The 19,455-nt window shown below is 36.2% G+C and overlaps 1 protein-coding gene across 6 annotated transcripts in view; it reads left to right on the top strand.

Moving 5' to 3' along the window:
- The window catches only part of CBLB (Cbl proto-oncogene B), a 212,646-nt gene that overhangs the window by 176,924 nt on the left and 16,267 nt on the right, over positions 1-19,455 (top strand). For 4 of the 6 annotated variants that reach the window (XM_028503384.2, XM_036018036.1, XM_036018034.1 and 1 more), the window contains exons 14-17: positions 2,955-3,101; positions 6,093-6,190; positions 6,306-6,437; positions 9,448-9,588. In XM_028503384.2, coding sequence (XP_028359185.1) covers positions 2,955-3,101; positions 6,093-6,190; positions 6,306-6,437; positions 9,448-9,588 — 518 coding nt within the window. The remainder of the gene's footprint in view (positions 1-2,954; positions 3,102-6,092; positions 6,191-6,305; positions 6,438-9,447; positions 9,589-19,455) is intronic. The other 2 variants (XM_036018039.1, XM_036018038.1) reach the window with 2 other exon arrangements.

Raw genomic sequence — 19,455 nt, 5'->3', positions numbered from 1 at the left:
ATGTACATCTTGCAGGGCTATACCATGGGAGGGGTAATCCTTAGCTATTAGTAAGATTAGTAACTGGTGCTCTGGGCACTGACAGTGGACTTTGTCACTGTATCATCTCTTCGCTTTCATCCTACCATGAACTGTCATTTGATTTCCAAGGTCACTCAAGCAAACAAGAATTAAAACTTGTTATTAAAAAAGTCTCCAAAGATAGGTAAAAAAAACATTTTTGAAAAATCTTAGAAAAAAATTTTCTTTTATCTCTGAACTTCTAGATAATTCAATTATATTATTGAAACTTAAAAACCTTCAGGTTTTTCAAAATGTCTTCTTGTAATGGGCACAACGAAAGCCTTTAAAATTGTTTTCACTCTAACTAGTGAGAAGATACCAAAATGAAACTTACTTCAGGATTGCTTGATGGCTAATATACCAAAGGCCTCTTGCTCCCTCTACAGAAGGTGCTTCAAAATTGCAGTCCCAATTTTTTTTTCAGTTCCATTTTTTTTTAATTGTTGTTGTGGTACAGTTGTCTCTATTTCCTCCCAACCCCAGCCATCCCCACTTCCCACCCTCAATCGTACCCCCTTTTGGCTTTGTCCATGTGTCCTTTATACATGTTTCTGACAACCCTTCCCCCTGCTCCCCCCATTATCCTCTCCCCTCTGGTTATTGTCAGTTCTTTATTTCCATGTCTCTGGTTCTATTTTTCTCACTTGTTTGTTTTGTTCATTAGGTTCCAGTTAAAGGTGAGATCATATGGTATTTGTCTTTCACCACCTGGCTTACTTCATTTAGCATAGTGCTCTCCAGTTCCATCCATGCTATTGCAAAGGGTAGGAGCTCTTTCTTTCTGCTGTGTGGTATTCCATTGCGTAAATGTACCACAGTTTTTTGATCCATTCATTTACTGATGGACACTTAGGTTGCTTCCAGCACTTGGCTATTGTAAATTGTGCTGCTATGAACATTAAGATGTTATGAACATCCTATTAGGGTGTTTCAGGGTTCTTAGGATATAATCCTAGCAGTGGAATTGCTGGGTCAAAAGGTGGTTCCACTTTTAGTTTTCTGAGGAAATTCCATACTGTTTTCCACAGTGGCTGCACCAGTCTGCACTCCCACCAACAGTGCACTAGCGTTCCCTTTTCTTAACTTCACCAGCACTTATTGTTAGTTGATTTGTTTATGATAGCCATTCTGACCAGTGTGAGGTGATACTTCATTGTGGTTTTAATTTGCATCTCTCTGATAGCTAGTGATCCTGAGCATCCTTTCATATGTCTCTGGGCCCTCTGTATGTCCTCTTTGGAGAAAGTCCTAGAGGAGAACATAGGCAGGAAAATCTCAGATATTCCATGCAGCAATATTTTCACTGATATGTCCCCTAGAGCAAGGGACATAAAGAAAAGAATAAACATAGGATTTCATCAAAACAAAAAGCTTCTGCACAGCTAAAGAAAACCTCAGTGAAATGAAAAGGGAACTGACTGTATGGGAAAATATATTTGCTAAAGATACCTGGGACAAGGGTTTGATATCCAAAGTATATAAAGAACACACACAACTCCACTCCAGGAAGACGAACAGTCCTATTCAAAAATGGGCAAAGGACCTGAAGAGACACTTCTCCAAGGAGGACATACAGAAGACCCAAATTTTTAAGTTTTGTTTTACAGTTCCAATTATTTCCCCCTTGTCCTCCTCCACTCAACCCACCCCCATTTCCATAGTCCCCACCCCGTTGTCCATGTCCATGGATCCTTCATACATGTTCCTTGATGCATCCTTTCACCTTCTATCCAACAGTAGCTTCTTCCCTCCTCCCTTCTTACCACTGTCAGTCTGTTCCAGACATGAAATAAGCCAGTCAGTGAAAGACAAATACCATATCATCTCACTTATAAAAGGAATTTAGTGAACAAAATGAACTAATGAGCAAAATAGAACCAGAGGGATAGAATCACAAAATTTGTTTTAGAAAACAATCAAATAGATTTGTTAAGAGATCCATGGTGATTAATAAAAAGCTCTGGATCCATGCGTATCTCTAATGTCTTGTAAACTGGCTGGCTGTCCTAAAGTTGGTCAGGATAGGTTTGTGCATTTCTAATTTGGCATTTTCCTCTTGCATCAGCAAGGGTTAAACTCCAGTAACAACTGTGAAAAACAGTAGGTTTTTCTTTGCTTGGCTTTGTTTTATTTGATCTCATGGATGAATAAAATGCTTGAACAATTTTTCTGATACTAAGTGATCGCTTTCTCATTTTCATTCTTTTTTATTTTGCCTGGGAATGTAAGCCAGAAAAACAGTGTACTGTACCTCACCAGCTTAATTAGTTCTCTCATTATCTACTTCTAATTGTTTCAGTCACTTTTAGTCCTTAGTCGGTTTGGGGAAAAAATAACAATTTGAATTGTGACTTCTCAGAAGGAAGAATTGTTTTTAATTAAAGTGGATTTTTTTTGGCCATAGGTAATATTCACAAGAGACAGAAAACTTGTCCTTTCTATAAGAACTTCATTAATATATAAAACTACCATACATAGTATATATATAACTACTACATATGTATGTATATATGATCTTAATTTACCCATTTCAATTGGAATGATATGTTAATATTTTAGTAGCTTTGGTTTGAATAATTTTATGTATCTTCTTTTACAACTCCAAGACCATTTTATTTGACAAGTTATCAGTTTTCCTTAGTGTGCCATTTAAAGTTATAACAATTCTTCTATCTGTAAAGTCTTAATGAAAGATTGAAAAATCCATTTCATTTGTATTTAGCATAAGAACAGACCTTCTGATGTTATCCTGACCCTATAATTGAAAAATGCATACACATGACAGAGTAGCTTCTTTAATTTGAATATATCACATCAGACTTACATGTTGTAAATTATTATGCTTATACTATACTGGATTTCTTTTTTGTTTGTTTTCTGCCCTCTGGTAGGTGTACTGGTCCATTAGCAAATTCTCTTTCAGAGAAAACGAGAGACCCAGTAGAGGAAGATGACGATGAATATAAGATCCCTTCATCCCATCCTGTTCCCCTGACTTGTCAACCATCTCATTGTCATAATGTAAAACCTCCTCTTAGGTAAGCATGTGGGCAGCTTCTTCATCATCTCACATCTGCATAAACAGTATCATTTGTGGTATTTGTTTTTTAGCAATTACATTATATCTATTTATTTAAAATCCTTAATTTCTTGCTCAAAGCCTCTTCTTTCTATGTACTGTTTTCTGCATTACTTTCAGAGAAAACTGAAAGATACAGGTTTGTCAGGAAACCATTTGAGACTAAATTAGTTGACCAGTAAGTCTTATGGGACACTTTGTTACCTCTCTCTGCCAAAACAAACTATATTCTGATAAAACTTTGTAGGTTACCTATAGTAATGATTAATTCATGAATTTTCAATAAGCTATTTTCAGTCCATTTTATGTTTTAAGCATCTATCTCATGAAGAAAAAATTAGTGCTTAGAAACTAGTGTATTATTGCTAATCTTCCTTAGAATTTTTCTTCATGATGTAAAGATTAGTATAATTTATATTCATTTCCCATCTTAACATGCTACCTCCTTCTATTTAGATCTTGAAGAAAAATTTAAAAACCCTAAAATTGGGTTTCTTAACTGGTACTATATATTTTATTTTTGCTTAGATCAAATAAGAATGTGAGGAATAGTGGGTTTTGGGGGTTTTTTTTTCACTTGTTTATCCTAGTTCAAATGGAGATAGCCCTGATCTTAGAAGTTGTAGCTCCATTGAGGTATATGAATTATTAAAAATGAGTGGTGTGTATTGAAATATTAGTTTGTCTTTAAGTAGAAGGATGATTCTACATTTATGTAATTGAATTAGTTACCATAATATAATAAGGTTATTCTTTTTATCTTTTTAAAAGACTGACATATATGAGATACTCAATAAGTGAAATCTCAGTTTCAAAATTTATTTTAAGCTCCAGTTTTCATTGTATAATAACATCCCTGAAGCTATGCTAGGAAAATAGAGCAGGATTCAACTACTGCTGGTGGCCCAGCCTTCTGCCTTCCAGTAGCTCTTGATTGAGAAATAGGAGAGTGGTGGACACTTCAGTCATCTGTGTCATCTTAGTATGCCATTTCCTTTTTAGGTCAAGTCAGTCAGCAGCAGGCATTTTAGTTTATGTATGGACTGTTCCTTTTTCAGATGAAAAGTCTAAAACTCTTTTAATGCCTTTCTTTGAGTATCGTGCTGAGGTAGAAAACACAACATTTGAGGAGCAAGTGTTCATTTTAACCAGAGAGCTGTCTTAATGAATGATCCTGGTTAGAATTATCAACACTCTGCAAAAATTATTAACATTCTGAAGTCCAGGGCTTCATAGTTCCAAGCAAGAACCAAAGTACTTCTTACTAATTGGTGTTTAAGACATTTGTTGCTAAAATAGTATCTGTGCAGAGACAAAAAAAATTAACCGAGAGGCAATTTGTTATATCAGAAGAACCAAATGTCTGCTGCTCTCATTAGAGAAAAAAGTTATTCCTTTACATCAAATATAAATTGTTAAAATTTTCAGTTCCTTTGACTCTTACCGATGTATAGTAATTTTTAAAAACTGAAATAAGATGTGCTTTTTCTGTCTACGTAGTGTCTCATTATTTTTCATTGCTGGAGAAGTGAGGGGTATAATTTTAATACTTTAAATTTTAATTGTCACATCATATTGGATGAGCTCTTTGGTGGCAGGCCTCCTAAAACCAGAAAATAAATTTGAATTATGACCATCATTACCATCTTTGTACTGTTATAGAGAAGTAATAAATGTTGATAATCCTTAAACTTAATTGGAGTGCATTTTATGTCTAATTTGTTTCTGAAAGCTGACGAATGAAGTATCTTCTTACATGCTCTGCAGGGCACACTGTAAGCTGAACAGCTCTTTCCCCTCTGTCCCTGCCCTCTCCTTTGGAGCAGCAGAAGTAAATATGTGGAACAGGTTAAATGGTAGATGAATAATTCAATTCAGTTTTAGTAAAAATCCATCATTATTATGAAAATTCAATACATGATAACTATTTTTTAAATCAGCCATCTCTGGCCTCTTGAAGAGAGGTGGCCACCAGAGAGAATGAAAATGAATTTCAGATGAAACACTCTTCAATAACTATTCAAATATCCACCATCTCCTCTAATAGATATATACTTCTACTTTGCCCGAGAATTCAGAGTAAATTAGAGAAAAGTAAATTATAAACCCCATTTTCAATATAGCTTTCTATGAGCAGAATAACTCGGTGAGCAGAGAGTTCACTGTCACACAGCTGTATTCTGAAGACAAAATGCACTCTGCATTTTCCCTTCCTGCTGCTGTCTTCCCATGCCCCGGTTTTATCCAGTGTTCACAGTATGATTTCGACAACAAAAGTACTTTTTAGTGACTATTATCCTTTATAGACATGTAGATCAAAATATTTGTTGTATATCCAAGACTTCTGTGAAAGTCACTTTGGTACTTTTGTTAGAAGTGCCAGCATTTTGTTCACCACAGCAGTGAGATTATACTATAGACTCTGGGTCTTTGAAAACGCCAATCAGAACTGTAATAGAATTGCTGGTTGTTAGATAATTCTCCATCTTTGGGCTCTAGTTTATTATAAGGTAAAGTTAAATTACAGAAATAAAAATATAATGTTAAATACCATTAAAATATAATGAAATCATTGGGATTGCTAATATATCTTTTGCTTTATTATATTTTTTCTTTAAATATGTCACAGTTATTAGTGAACTCTTTCAAAACTTTATGTTAATTTCAAAGACTTTTAGAGTAGCAACAATTTTTGTGATCATTGTAATTCTTGGTTTAACTTAAAAAAGAGAGATTATTTGTCTTCAGTGGGATATTTACTTCTGCTTTGTAAAAATGTTTGAGTAGGAGTATCTAGATAATATTATTTGCACTTTTCCCAGAAAACCAAATTATTATTTGTTTTCACACTTTATTATATGAGCTGGGGTTGCTAGTTCCCATCACCCTCCCAAATGACTTTCAAATGGAAAGTGACCTTATGATTTCTATCCTCTGCTCTCTGCTTCAGGTCTCATGATAATGGCCATTGTATATTGAATGGAACACATGGAACACCTTCAGAGATGAAGAAATCAAACATCCCTGAGTTAGGCATATATTTAAAGGGTATGTATTACACATACTCTCTTTGCATTCTACATCTTAATGGTCGGAATTTAAAGGCAAAATTCCATACCACTGTTGAACTGAAAATACATTAAGATTTTGTGTTATCCTCTAGGAGATGTTTTTGATTCAGCCTCTGATCCAGTGCCATTACCACCTGCCAGGCCTCCAACTCGGGACAATCCAAAGCATGGTTCTTCACTCAACAGGACGCCCTCTGATTATGATCTTCTCATCCCTCCATTAGGTTGAAACTTTAAAAAAAATTTCAAATAAGCCACCCTGCCTCTTCTTTGACTTAATATCTGAGTTATCAGAAATCAGTATTCAGTATAATACAGACTCACTAGGTTATGAATTTGTCTGAATTAGAGATGATCCTTTAGGTAATGGTGGCTGCCAAGTTCATGTGACCATTATTCTGTGTAAATCTTCAATTTTCAGTTTGTGTGCCATGGGACACTGGTGTGCCACAATTGTAAAACATGCAGTCCCTGACTGTTTAGTCAGGAGCACTGAGCTCTTTTCCTTAGAGTGTCAAATAAAAAATGGCAACAGCCAACACAACAGTAGCCATCCAGTGAATGAATCAAAATTATGCCTATTTACTTTTTGTCAGATGGGCAAAAATATATTTTTTGGTGTTCCATAGGATTTTAGTAGTTGATTTATGTGTACTATGAAATAAAAAAGATTGAAAATCACTAGTTTAGATGTTTGAAGCAATGTTGTAAATAGCTGGCCATCAGTCAGGATTTTATCAACTTATGTACTAAATGTAGTCTACAAAAAACCTATGTGGGAGCCTTGTTCAGGCACTCGTGTTCTAGTAAAGCTGAAGTGTTCATCTGAGATTTCCTTTAAGTACAGTTCTTAATGAATATGTATTGTTTCTTTCAGCATTTAATGACCCAGTTTCACTTAGCTAGTTACATTATGGAAAATTATATATTTTATTATAGGGAGCTAAGAATAAATTCTGTCTTATAATCATTGAAAAGAATTGCCAAAAACACATGCAAAGAATTTAAATTTCTTTGTTTCAGATGTTAAGATGGAGAAGTATACTATTGTATGTTTGCTGTGTGTACATGTATGAAGGTACACACAGGTGGTGTATATATGTTAAAGTTAGCTGTCTGCATTTATTTCATTAATTCTGTGTGAGAAGCTTTTTACCCTATTTTTGGAGGAAGACAATTAGAACCTTTATACACATTAATGCTTCACAGTAGCAAATCACCATGATATAAAATAATGTATGATGAAAGTCCATTTATAAACTTAGCTGAATTATTAGAATACTAGAAATGTGAAAGGAACCTTTTGATTTTTTCCTCAAACACCATCAACCAGTGTTTCCACTTAAATATTGCAGTGTATTTTGCTCCCTATTCTTTTTGTTTTACACTTGACACCTTTCCTGTGTTCCTTCTGTTGTTCAATGCTTTATTCTCACCTACATGAATTATGAGAGCCTCCTAACTTCCTTCTTTGCCTAGTGTTTTTCTTCCTTCTTCCTATACTTTGATTTTGAACCTTCTACCCGAGTCTTTAGGACCTAGATAAGCACTGTCCAATAGAATTCTGTGTGGTGATGTAAGGAGTCTGTGTATTCACATGAGCGATGGTGAAACTGAGAGGACAGCAATATGTGTTACCCATTTGGGGATGATATCTGATCATCTTCTGGACAGGATTCTCCCACATGGCAAGCATAATGTTCTTACTCATTTCTGTATTTCATATCACAGAATATGTTTAATTTATGATTTTGAAATAGAATAAAACACATTTTCAAAGCAGAAAAAAAACCTACATAACTACATGTGATGGTGACTACCGTACTGGACAGGACAGATAAATGTTCCAACCTGTCTCTTTAACGCCACCTTCCTCGTGTGTATCTGAAGCTTTATTCATACAGTATACTCTGTCTAGAGGACACCATCCTCACATTTCATGAGTAAAGAGTTTTGAGCCACTGATACTCCAGACCTTCTTGGTTTTGGTAACACCTTGCTGAATGTCACTTTCTTAATTTCTCTCCCCTCCTAAAATGAATATATCTGTCTGTGGGACCTATGTGACTTGCATCCTGAATCATTTGTGAACTTTGCTGAGATTTCCATGTGGAATCTAAGCTCCTTGGATAAGGGCCTTATGATTTTGATCTTCAGAGTACCAATGTGCCTAGCATGGTGCCTGACATTTAGGCGCTGAAAAGGGATTTAAATGAATAAGAGAAGTTAGCATATAGCTGAAGGTTGGAATGAAAACAGAAGTACTACTCTTATATGTTCAAATATTTTAAGTTAGAAAAATATTTCTGATCATTAGAGAAAATATTTTCAGTGTTTTTTGCAAGGCAACCTGGATGGATGGTAAAACTTGAAGTATACGTTTGTGTTTGTCAGCAAATTAATATACAAGTGAATTTTTATTTCTTGAATATGTAGGTGTTTATTTTACACTGTTTCATTCACAAAGATTGCTTACAAAAATACATAACACTGCAACTGTCTTTTTTTAAAGAATCAATATAAGGGAACATATGAGTAGAACAGTCTATGTGGCAGGAGAAAATAGACACGCATGCGGCAATGTTCTGTAGTTAGTAAAGCTAGGAAACAGCAAATGTAAGTAACTAGCTTTGGGACCACAAAAGGTAGCTCTATATTTAGCTGTTCCTCTTTAGAGCTATCTTGTAAGTAGATAAGTACCATATTCTTCTACCCTAGGTGCATTTTCTACATTTTTTGACAATATATGGAATATTAGCTTCAATATTAAAATCCAGTGGAATAAACTTTAAAAGATAATCTATTCCGTGACACTAAATTTTTGTGATAGTATGATTTTCTAATAGTATGATTTTCTAATTAGAGGCTGTTGCACAAAGAATTCTGTTTGAAATGTGTGACATAATTTTTAGTTCAAAATTCTAGTGTCTTAATATTATAAAGTTTACAGATGAATATTCACCTGTTTTATAACCTGCAGTACTCCCTTTTAATAGAAAGGCCTGAGGGATAGAAAAGTTTGCACACACACGTGTGTTTGTATGTCTGGTTTGCTGTTCTCCAAACTCCCACAAAATAATTAGCTCCCATTATCGAAGCTGGTGAACAGCTGGATAGACACTGCAGGTGAAGTTGTTTACAAGCAGTAAGAGAAAATCAATCATTATTTTGACCTGATGCTGTGTTGCAACTAATGAAGTTCTGCTCTTGATACTGACCTTTCTTTAAATGCAGGTGAAGATGCTTTTGATGCCGTGCCCCCATCCCTTCCACCTCCCCCACCTCCTGCAAGGCACAGTCTCATCGAACATTCGAAACCTCCTGGCTCCAGTAGCCGACCATCCTCAGGACAGGACCTCTTCCTTCTTCCTTCAGGTAGGAGGGAAAAGCCAAGGAAAGCTTTCCACTTAAAGCAAAAGCATTTCTTAGATCATACTGTCAAATATGTAATTCATTGGTTTCTGTCTCCCTGGCAGAAAAAAACTGAGTGAGGAAAATAGCAGTTGGGTAGATCTGTTTGTCAATTGGTTGGTTCATTTGTAAAAGGATTACAAAAAATGGAGAGAGAAATAGGGAATAACAGAATTTAGAAATGGTGCCCTGGAGATCACCGATCTCCAAGTAGCAGCACCCTGTGGTCCAGAAGGCATTCCTGAGACCCAGGAGGGCTCTGTAGCTGGGCATTCACCACAGTGACCAGAGACAAAGTTTAAATGCCGTCTCCAATTCTAAGTACTATAATTTTTTTTCTAGTAAGTTTTGAAAGTTTTACCACGTATATCTCAGGGGCATAATTTTGTTCAAAAATATATTTTGGTAAATTACATTATAATATTTTGGTAAATTACATTGTTATAACATTGGTAAGGTTTTCTGGAATACCTTTATTTTGTTACATTTTTTTAATGTCTCAGTGTATCTACTCAAATTATTGTTTTCAAGGAAAAATTGATACATACCTTTTTAAAACTCAAGTACACAATAGAAATAAAATAAAGGAACTTAAACCATCTACTTCATGAGTCAGAATTATCAGGAAAAAATACTCAGTTATGTATTAAATTAACCATTGCAAGCTGTCCTGCTGGTGCTACTGGGATCTGGGCTCCGAAAGAGTGCCTCCTCGATTTGAGTTGGTTAACAATAGGATAAATATCTTTTCTTAACAACTGCTTTTACATTTCTGTATGAGATAAATCATGGAAAAGCCTTAAAAGAGTGCAGTTTGTCCTTTGGCCACTGTAAGACTTCGGAGTCTTAACCATTATCATTCACCTTTAGCCTTCATTTTTCTGTCCTTTCCCACTTCATTTCATAATTCAGAAAGTTTGAGCTTTGTGTATAAGACACAGATCAGACATGAACATTGGAATGTATAGCTTCAGTTTTTAAGAAATACTATTGAGTTTAATCTTTCATCAGTAAAATGAACTGTTTTCTGTGTCACCTGTCCTGTTGACATGCCCTTGGCCCCCAAAGTACAGGGACCCACAAGATGCTCATCAGAGAGCTGGGGCCATGCCCTTCTAAAACCCAAGCAGACAGCATTGGGAGCTTAGTCGCTTAAATTTTTATACAGCTGCACATAAGCATTATAATTTGCTTTACACTTATACTTTTTCTAATCTTTGCTTTATACATGGACTTTAATTCATATTTTTAAAAATAAATCACTCTAAATCTTAGTTAACCTTTCCCAAGGCTAAATTCTGGATAGTTTCTGGCCAGATTCCTACAATGTACCTTTCTCCTTTTTCATATGTGATTTAAGCCCCATCAAATGAATCTTCAGTGAAGTGCCTTCTTTTAAAATTAGGTCAAGATTTCCAGGAGCTAGACAAAAACATTTTACACTCATACATACTTTTCCCTATTTTTATTAATAGAGTCGATTATAAAATATTTGGTATCTTTATCATGATTTTATTGTTCATTGTGCTTTATGTAAAAGTATTCATCAATATGCTCTCAAGATTACTAAAAAAATTGGTACTTCAAAGTGAAAATACCCCCTTTTATTAAATAAAAGTTGTATAAATTGTTTTGTAGTACTTCGTATACAGGTTTGATTGCTTTGACTTTGCCTGGCTACAAGGGGCACAGCAGCAATGGCCTTTAACCCACGGGAGGAGCCCACAGGGGACCAGAGCAGTGTCCTTTGAACCTGCTGACTCTCCCTTGACCTCCTTTTGTACATGGGAGTATTCCAATTGCACTCACAACAGTGTTGACATTCCTTAAAATTAAATATTTTTAAGAAAAAAAATGGCAACATCTCTTCTCCTTTTCCAGTCTTGTATATCATTAACAAGACATTTCTAGTCTGTTGTCAGATCCTTTGAGATCCATTCAGAACACTGTTTTTATTCCATTTTATACTGTATACATTAGCTGTCCTTTTAAAAAGAAATATTTTAATTCTTCTTACCTAATCATATCATAGAATATGAAGGTTTCTTCTAGCTCATAAATAAGCATTTCACTATTATTTTGCCAAGTATTTAATACATTATAATGTATAAAGAACTATAACAGAAGATTCACAACAGTGGTTCTTCACCCTAAGAATTGGACTTCATGGAAGAATGCTAAAGGAATGTTTAACTCAACAGTTGTGGAACCATACGAGATTTTTTTTTAAAGGTTAATGCTAAATTTAAAGAGACTGTAGGAGCATCTTACAGCTATTTTTTTATTATTATTTAACATGTAAAATTTTAGTCCAATGTAATGATAAATCTTTTCTGGCCACTATCGGTAAGACTTGGTTGAGGAAATCACTATCCCCAATTAAAGACAAAGGTTGGATTTTCTCTTCATGTTGTATGAAATACCTAATCATACCTGCCTCTCTTTGTCACAGTACTCAGTGTCCTGCACACTTGTCAGGTCCACCTTTCCAGCCCCCTGGCCCAGCGACTGCTCTGTAGTAATAATTTCAAACCACAGTCCTGTGTTTCTGCAAAGGAGCCTAAGGACTCCAGTAGGATCAAAGTAGGGAAGTGAAGCAGGGGCATAGCTCTGCTGCTCCTTATATCTATTTTCTATTTTAGCCTTGCCTGTAAGATTTCTTTTGGCAGAATAGTGATGCCCTGCTGTACATGAGCTGTCTACTTGGACAGGACAGTCATATCCTAATAAAACCAGGAGACAAAGCTTTATACTTCCAGTCTCCAAGCCCAGGTATACAGCTAGCATATGTGTGCTTTTATGTGAATTACAAAAAGGCACTTCTTTTGTGCTGGCATATTGAAATAGGCACCCCTCCCTCCCCTTTGTGCCAGGAACAGTGCTCTGAGAACAAAACCAAGGCTGTATTTATGTATGTGCATTCCCATAATTTCATGTCTTTGTTCAGTGCACAAAATACAGTGTCTGTGGTGCCATTATTGAAGCTTCCTTTCACTGTTTTTCAAACCTGGAATCCCTTTTGTAGTCCATATCCAATTTTAAGTCACAATTCAAATTTAAAAGCTAGCAAAATTGACTTGATTTAGAGATAAATGAAAGTTTTCCACTTGGATCCAGAAATGCAATTGCCTAAGTAAAATACAGAGAAAATTTGGATCATTTGTAAGAGTATTGAAAAGTATTTATGGATACTTGATGACTGTGACCTTTATAAAGCACCAGCATGATGTGGCTACCAAAAGGGAGCTTGTGCTGTGTGGAGGCTGCACTCACAGAGTTCCAGTCAGAGCGGGAGTGAGGTGAGGTCCTCCCAGTGCTCAGGGGCACGGAGACCACTTGTTCAGCTGTTGAAAGATTGATGGACTAGAGCTAAAATTGTGGCCCTCAGACCAATGGCATCAGCATCACCTGGAGATGTCCTTAAAATTCGAATTCAGTCCTGGCCAGGTGGTTCAGATAGTTGGAGTATCTTTTGTACAATGAGAGGTCAGGGGTTCCATCGCCGCTCTCCCCAGTCAGGGTGCATATGGTAGGCAACTGATTGATGTTTCTTTCTCACATCAGTGTTTCTTCTCTCTTTCTCTACCCCTTACTCTCTCTCTCTAAAAAATCAGTAAAGATATCCTCAGGTGAGGATTAAAAATAATAATTAAAAATGCAAATTCATAGGACCCAATTGGGGTTTCCTAAATGAGTAAGACCCAATCATCTGTTTTCATAAGTCAGGTGTATCAAACTCATTTTCACTGGGGGCCACATCAGCCTCGCAGTTGTCTTCAAAGGGCCGAATGTAATTTTAGGACTATAAATGTAACTATTCCTTAACAGTTAAGTGAGAGCTCAGTGCTGCCACCAGGTAGAAACAAGGTGGAGGGCTGTATTCGGCCCGCAGGCCTTGTGTTTGCCACCTGTGTCATAAGTCTTCCCAGTGATTTTGATGCATGCTTAGTTTTAAGAATAGCCGGGTGGAAATACACCTAAGAAGTGTGCAGCCTGGATCGTAAAGGGAACTCAAACCATACCATGTAAACTATAGTAGGTTAAAGGAACTGAGGATGTTTAACTCAGAAAAGAGACAGCCTTGGATATTTATTAGAGCTATCTTAAATTACAGTATTTGTGGGGAAAAAAAGGATTAGATTCCTTCCAGGTCTCTGGCCCATTTTTAAATCATTTATTTTTGTGTTATATGAGTTCCTTATATGTTTTAGCTCTTAACCAATGTATTTTTGATGAATATTGAATATGTATTGCTATTCATTAAGTTGTCTTTTCATTTTGTTGATGGTTTCCTTTCCTGTGCAGACACTTTTCAGTTTGATATAGGCCTATTTGTTTATTTTTTCTTTTGTTTCCCTTGCCTGAAGAGACATATCCAAAAAAATATTGCTAAGAGCAATGTCAGAGTTTATTGCTTATGTTTTCTTCTAGGAGTTTTATGCTTTTGGGTCTTACATTTGAAGCTTTTATCCATTTTGAGTTTATTTGTATATACGTATGGTGTTCATTTGTTTGCATGTATCTGTCCATTTTCCCCAATGCTATTTATTGAATGGACTGTCTTTACCCCATTGCATATATTTGCCTTGTTTGTCATAGATTATTTGACTATAAAGGCATGGGTTTATTTCTGGGTTCTTTATTCTGATTCATTGATCTATGACTGTTTTCATGCCAGTACCATGCTGTTTTGATTATATAGCTTTGTGGTACATAGACTGATGATATCAGGTAGCATAATACCTTCAACTTTGTTCTCTTTCTCAGGATTGCTTTGGCTATTCAGGATCTCTTGTAGGCTCATATAAGTTTTAGGATTGTTGTTTTCTAGTTCGGTGGAAAGTGCCATTGGTATTTTCATAGCAGTTGTATTGATTCTAAAGATTGCTTTGGGTAGTAGTATGGACATTTGAATGATGTTCTTCCTATCCATGAGGATAGTATATACTTCCATTATTTGTATTTTCTTCAACTTCATTCTTGATTACCTTATACTATTCTGAAAACAGGTCTTTTACCTCCTTAGCTAAATGTATTCTTAGGTATCTGGTGCATTTTGATGTAATTGTAAGTAGGATTGTTTTCTTTATTTTTTTTGTTTTTAAGATTTTACTTATTTATGTTTAGAGGGGAAGGGAAGGAGAAAGAAAGAGAAACACCAGTGTGTGGTTGCCTCTTGAGCGCTCCCAACTGGGGACCTGACCCATGACCCCGGCATGTGCCTTGACTGGGAATGGAAGCAGTGACTCCTTGGTTCACAGGCCCACACTCCATCCACTGATAGGATTGTTTTCTTAATTTCTGTTTCTGATAGTTTTTTATTGGTGTATGAAAATGCAACCAATTTTTAAATATTAATTTTGAGTCCACTCTTTTACTAAATTTATTAGTTCTTATAATTTTTGGTGGAATCTGTAGGGTACTCTGTATAGAGTATCATGTCATCTGCAAATAATGACAGTTTTACTTCTTTCCAAACTGGGTGCCTTGTTTGTTTCTTTCTCCATTCATTCTTTCTTTTGTATGATTGCTATGGCTAGGACATCCAATAAAAGTGGGCATTTTTGTCTTGTTCCTAATCTTGGAGAGAAAGCTTTCTGCTTCTCACCATTGAGTATGATGTTAGGTGTGTGTTTATCACATCTAGCCATACATGGAAGCGTGTTCTCTCTATCCCCTCTTTGCTGAGAGTCTTTTGTCATGAAAGAATGTTGGATTTTCTCAAGTGCTGGATTTTCTCCGTGTATCAATATGTTCTTATAAATTCTAGCCTTCCTTTTGTTTTGTGGTGGGTCATATTAATTGACTTGTAGATATGAACCACCTTGAATCCCAGGAATAAACCCCACTTGATCATGATGTATAATTTGTTTTCACTACCTTGTCTTCCAGATGGCAGATTTTATCCTATACTTCATCTAGTCTGTTGTTGATTCCATCTGATATACATTTCATTTCAGTTATTGTATTCCCTATTTCTGACTCATTCTTTTTTGTTTTCTATCCCATTTTTACCTTTCCTACCTCATCATTGAAGTTCTCACTGAGCTCATCTATCCTTTGCCTATGTTAATTGACCACCCTTAAACCCAGTGTTTTGAGCTTTATGTCTGGCGTATTGCTTGTCTCCATTTAGTTCTTTTCTATAGTTTTGTCCTATTCTTTTATTTAACACATGTTTTGTTGTGTCCTCATTTTGGCTAACTCTATGTATTTGTTACTATGTATTAGGTAGATCTGCTTCATCTCCTAGTCTTTGCATTCTAGCTTTATTTAGCTATCTTGTGGGACCCAGTGATGCAATCTCTCTGGTCACTTCAGTTGGGCAGTGCTTCAGAGATGTCCCTTATGAGGGTTGTGTGTGCCTTCCTATTGTAGTTGAGCCTTGATTCCTGTGTTCATATCAGCGGGTCAATTTGACCTTCTGGCTGAGGGGCCCTGAGGACTGGCTGTGACTATAGTGGATGAGCTGTTGTACAGGGGTCAACCCCACAAGCAGGAATCACATTGGTGGGGCTCCAGTGCCAGCCAAATCTAATCTTCAGGTTTGTAACTTGTGAAGCTAGTTAGGTGGGGCTCTGGTGGGTGATACTGGCCACCAGGTGTGTTTGTTCTAGAGTCTCCTAAAAGGGGCTACAGTGCCAGATCAGATTTATCTACTGCTTGTCCCCAGCTTGGAGGGTGTCTAGTAAGAGCCACAAAGTAACATGTGTTGGTTTCTGCTTGTGCTGGGCTGAGAGGTTCCTGAGTGAGACTCTTTTTATGAACCAAGGCTGGCAGCCACTAGTGTTGGGCTTGGAGCCCCTTGGTGGGCACCATGGTGTGAGTTGAGGCCAGCTGCCACTAGTGCCATGTTTGTAGCCATTTAGTTGAGGCTACTTTCCAAGGCAAGACTAGATGCTTCTTATGCTAGGCTTTGGGTTACCTGTTGGGAGTTACATTGCCAATTCAGGTGGGTCATGCCAATCTTGAGGTAGTTTAGCAAGAGGTACTGGACACACCAAAGCCAGATACTTACTGCTCATTTGCATTTTGTGGGCCTTTGACAAATTTTAGGAAATTCTGAAGCGTGAGCCGAGGCAGACAACTTGTGTGAGGAGCCAGTGGAAGAGATTCAGCCAGGCATGCTAGTAAGATGAGGAAGAGTGTCAGGGAATCACTAAGGTGAGGCAAATAGTGTTAGCCAGGTTAGTAAAGATTTCAGATTTGGCACCCACCTTGACTAGGACAGTGGGGTGGGGGGAGCGTTCAACAAAATACAGTGGCACCTACCAGTACTTCCGTTACTGGAGAGAGCTGTCCTGAACTTTGCTCTTCCAGCCCTGGCCCTGAGGCTGGAATTTAGTTTCTCCTCATATGTCCCAGACATTTTTTTGAGCTGCTGCCTCTAGAGCACTGGAGCCCAGAGTGAGTGAGTTTGTGCCTAAGCCCTTTAAGACCTACAGCATGTAGTTCTTCAGCCTCCCTCTCTCTCACATTCAATCCCTGCTGGTCTTTACAGCCAGATGTTACTTGGACTCCTCTTTCTGGCACTGGATCACTGGTTTAGGGAGCTTGTTGTGGGGTGGGACCCCTTGCTCTCCCAAGACAACGCTGCAGCTGAGATATCCCTCCTAGTTCTTCACTGCCACACTGTGAGTGTGAGATCTGCCTGTTCTGCATCTCCATCCCTCCTCCCAGTTTCCACATGGCTTCTTTGTGTCTTTACTTATAGGACATCAGCTGGATTTTAGGTGGTTTACAGTGGTGGTGGTTGTATAATTTAGTTATAAATTTGATGCAGTTATGGGAGGAGCCGAGCACAGTGTTTACCTACTCTGCCATCTTTACCCAGAAGTCTTTCCCACTTCTTTGTATTGGCCAACTTTTCCTTCTAGTGTTTCCTTAGTATTTTATAATCTTTAAAATAATTACTAATTTTAAATTTAGCATTATATACTATAAATCACAGGCAGTAGTACTTTGCTTTCTATAATAAATTAATCCCATGATGTTTATTCATTCATTTCTCAAACATGTATTACTATTTAATGGTACATTGGCTATGCTATTTTCAATTTGTATGTTTTAATCCTAGGTATGGATATAAAATTTTACTGTAATTAGTATTTGAAGAGTTATTTTTAACAACTTTATTGCTTTTCAAATTTTTCTTATCAGGAGACAGTTAATTATTGTACTCTCTGTAGTAATTGTGTTGTAAAGCTCTTCCCATTGAAGCATGAATGCTTCCACCTGCACAAGCTTGCTATAAAAGCCCAGTTTACCCCATACCTGACAAGTAGCAAACTCAGCATGACAGAGCATGGTAGTGGTTCCAAACTGACCTATAAATATTTTTATACTTTATGATAATATTTTTAGTGTATCTAGTGACTTTTTAAGTGAGGTAGTTCAATAGAATAATATCATACAACTGTACATTTTGTGTTTTATTTATGGCTCTGCAGTGTATCCAGAATCTAATGGTTGGCCTTAAATAGATTATTAGAAATAGCATATGTATATCTGGCAAACCTGTAAATTACCATGAAGGAAATTTTAAAAGTATATGTATTGTAAAAGATGGTCTTTCCTCTAACCTGTTATATCATTGACGTTTTAGATTGCAGAGGAACTGAAAGTAAACTTTATTGAATATATCTAAATCCTTGGGAAATTTCTAAATGTATGCAGAAATTACCATATTTGGTTCCTTTGGTTACTCTTCCTAATCAAAGATTAACAGTTGCATGGAATTTGATTTATGTTCCTAAAATGTTTCAGCAAAATTAATGGCGCTGAACCACCAACTCTTCAAATATTGAATGCTCAAAACCTAAGACTCATTTTAATCTTGAAATTAATGAAAGCAAGCTCAGTAGCCTTGCTTAGGTCAAAAAGTCTCCAGCAAATCTGGGGATAATTATTGTACTCAAATAGGGGCAAAAATAATCAATGACTTCAATTCTTGCCTTACATTATCTAGTGAAAAATTGGTATAAATTAGCATGTATTACCTTCTTAAGTAATCAAACTCTTACATATCCTGAATGAAAAACTCAAATGGAAGTTAAAACAATGAGATATAATTAGGTCTGTAGTATTTACATTTTTAGCCTTATGTGAGGAATCCAGATTTCATGGATTTGTCATTGAAATTCATAGGTTTGTTTTGAATTCATGGAAAATCAATCTGTCAGCATTTACTTTTTGTAGTTAAAAGTAAATATTTATGAAATCCAGGCCACTTGCTTGGCAGCATTCTTGGTATTATGTTTGTGTTAGGAGATTAAATTCAAACAGTGTGAATAAGATGAGGTCTCTAACCTCAAAAGAACTTACTGCACTGTTGGAGCACCTGCCAGATAAAAAAGTAAGTAATATGAAAAAGGAAACCAGAGGAGCCTGAGATGGATGGAAGTGGTGGCAAAAAATCATCAGTGAACCAAATATTGTAGAGGTAACTCTCATCCACTCAGAAGAGGAATCAGTTCTGTGGATTAAACCCATGCACTACTCATTTTAAACCAGTTAAGTTTATGGTCCTAAGAGTTTGATATAGTAGCTTTGACAAAATCTCTTTATCTGACTTTAGTTCCAGTTAATAAATATCATTAGAAGTAGTAAAATAAAATTTAATTTCTCTATAATTTATATTTTTTACTATTTCAGATGTTCCCTCTCTCACTGACAAAGTAGTAAAGACAAAAAATTTTTACTGTATGTTTAAAACTTACTAATAATACAACTTTTAACAATCGATTTTACTATTCAGTGAGCCAGTTACAACAAACAATTCTTAACACATTGTATGCGGGAAACATATTTATATGTTTTACATTGACTGAT

This window comes from Phyllostomus discolor, chromosome 2 (assembly GCF_004126475.2).
Source record: "Phyllostomus discolor isolate MPI-MPIP mPhyDis1 chromosome 2, mPhyDis1.pri.v3, whole genome shotgun sequence".
Classification (NCBI taxonomy): Eukaryota; Metazoa; Chordata; class Mammalia; order Chiroptera; family Phyllostomidae; genus Phyllostomus; species Phyllostomus discolor.
Note: the sequence above shows the minus strand (reverse complement) of the source record. Positions and strands in the feature narration are given on the sequence as shown.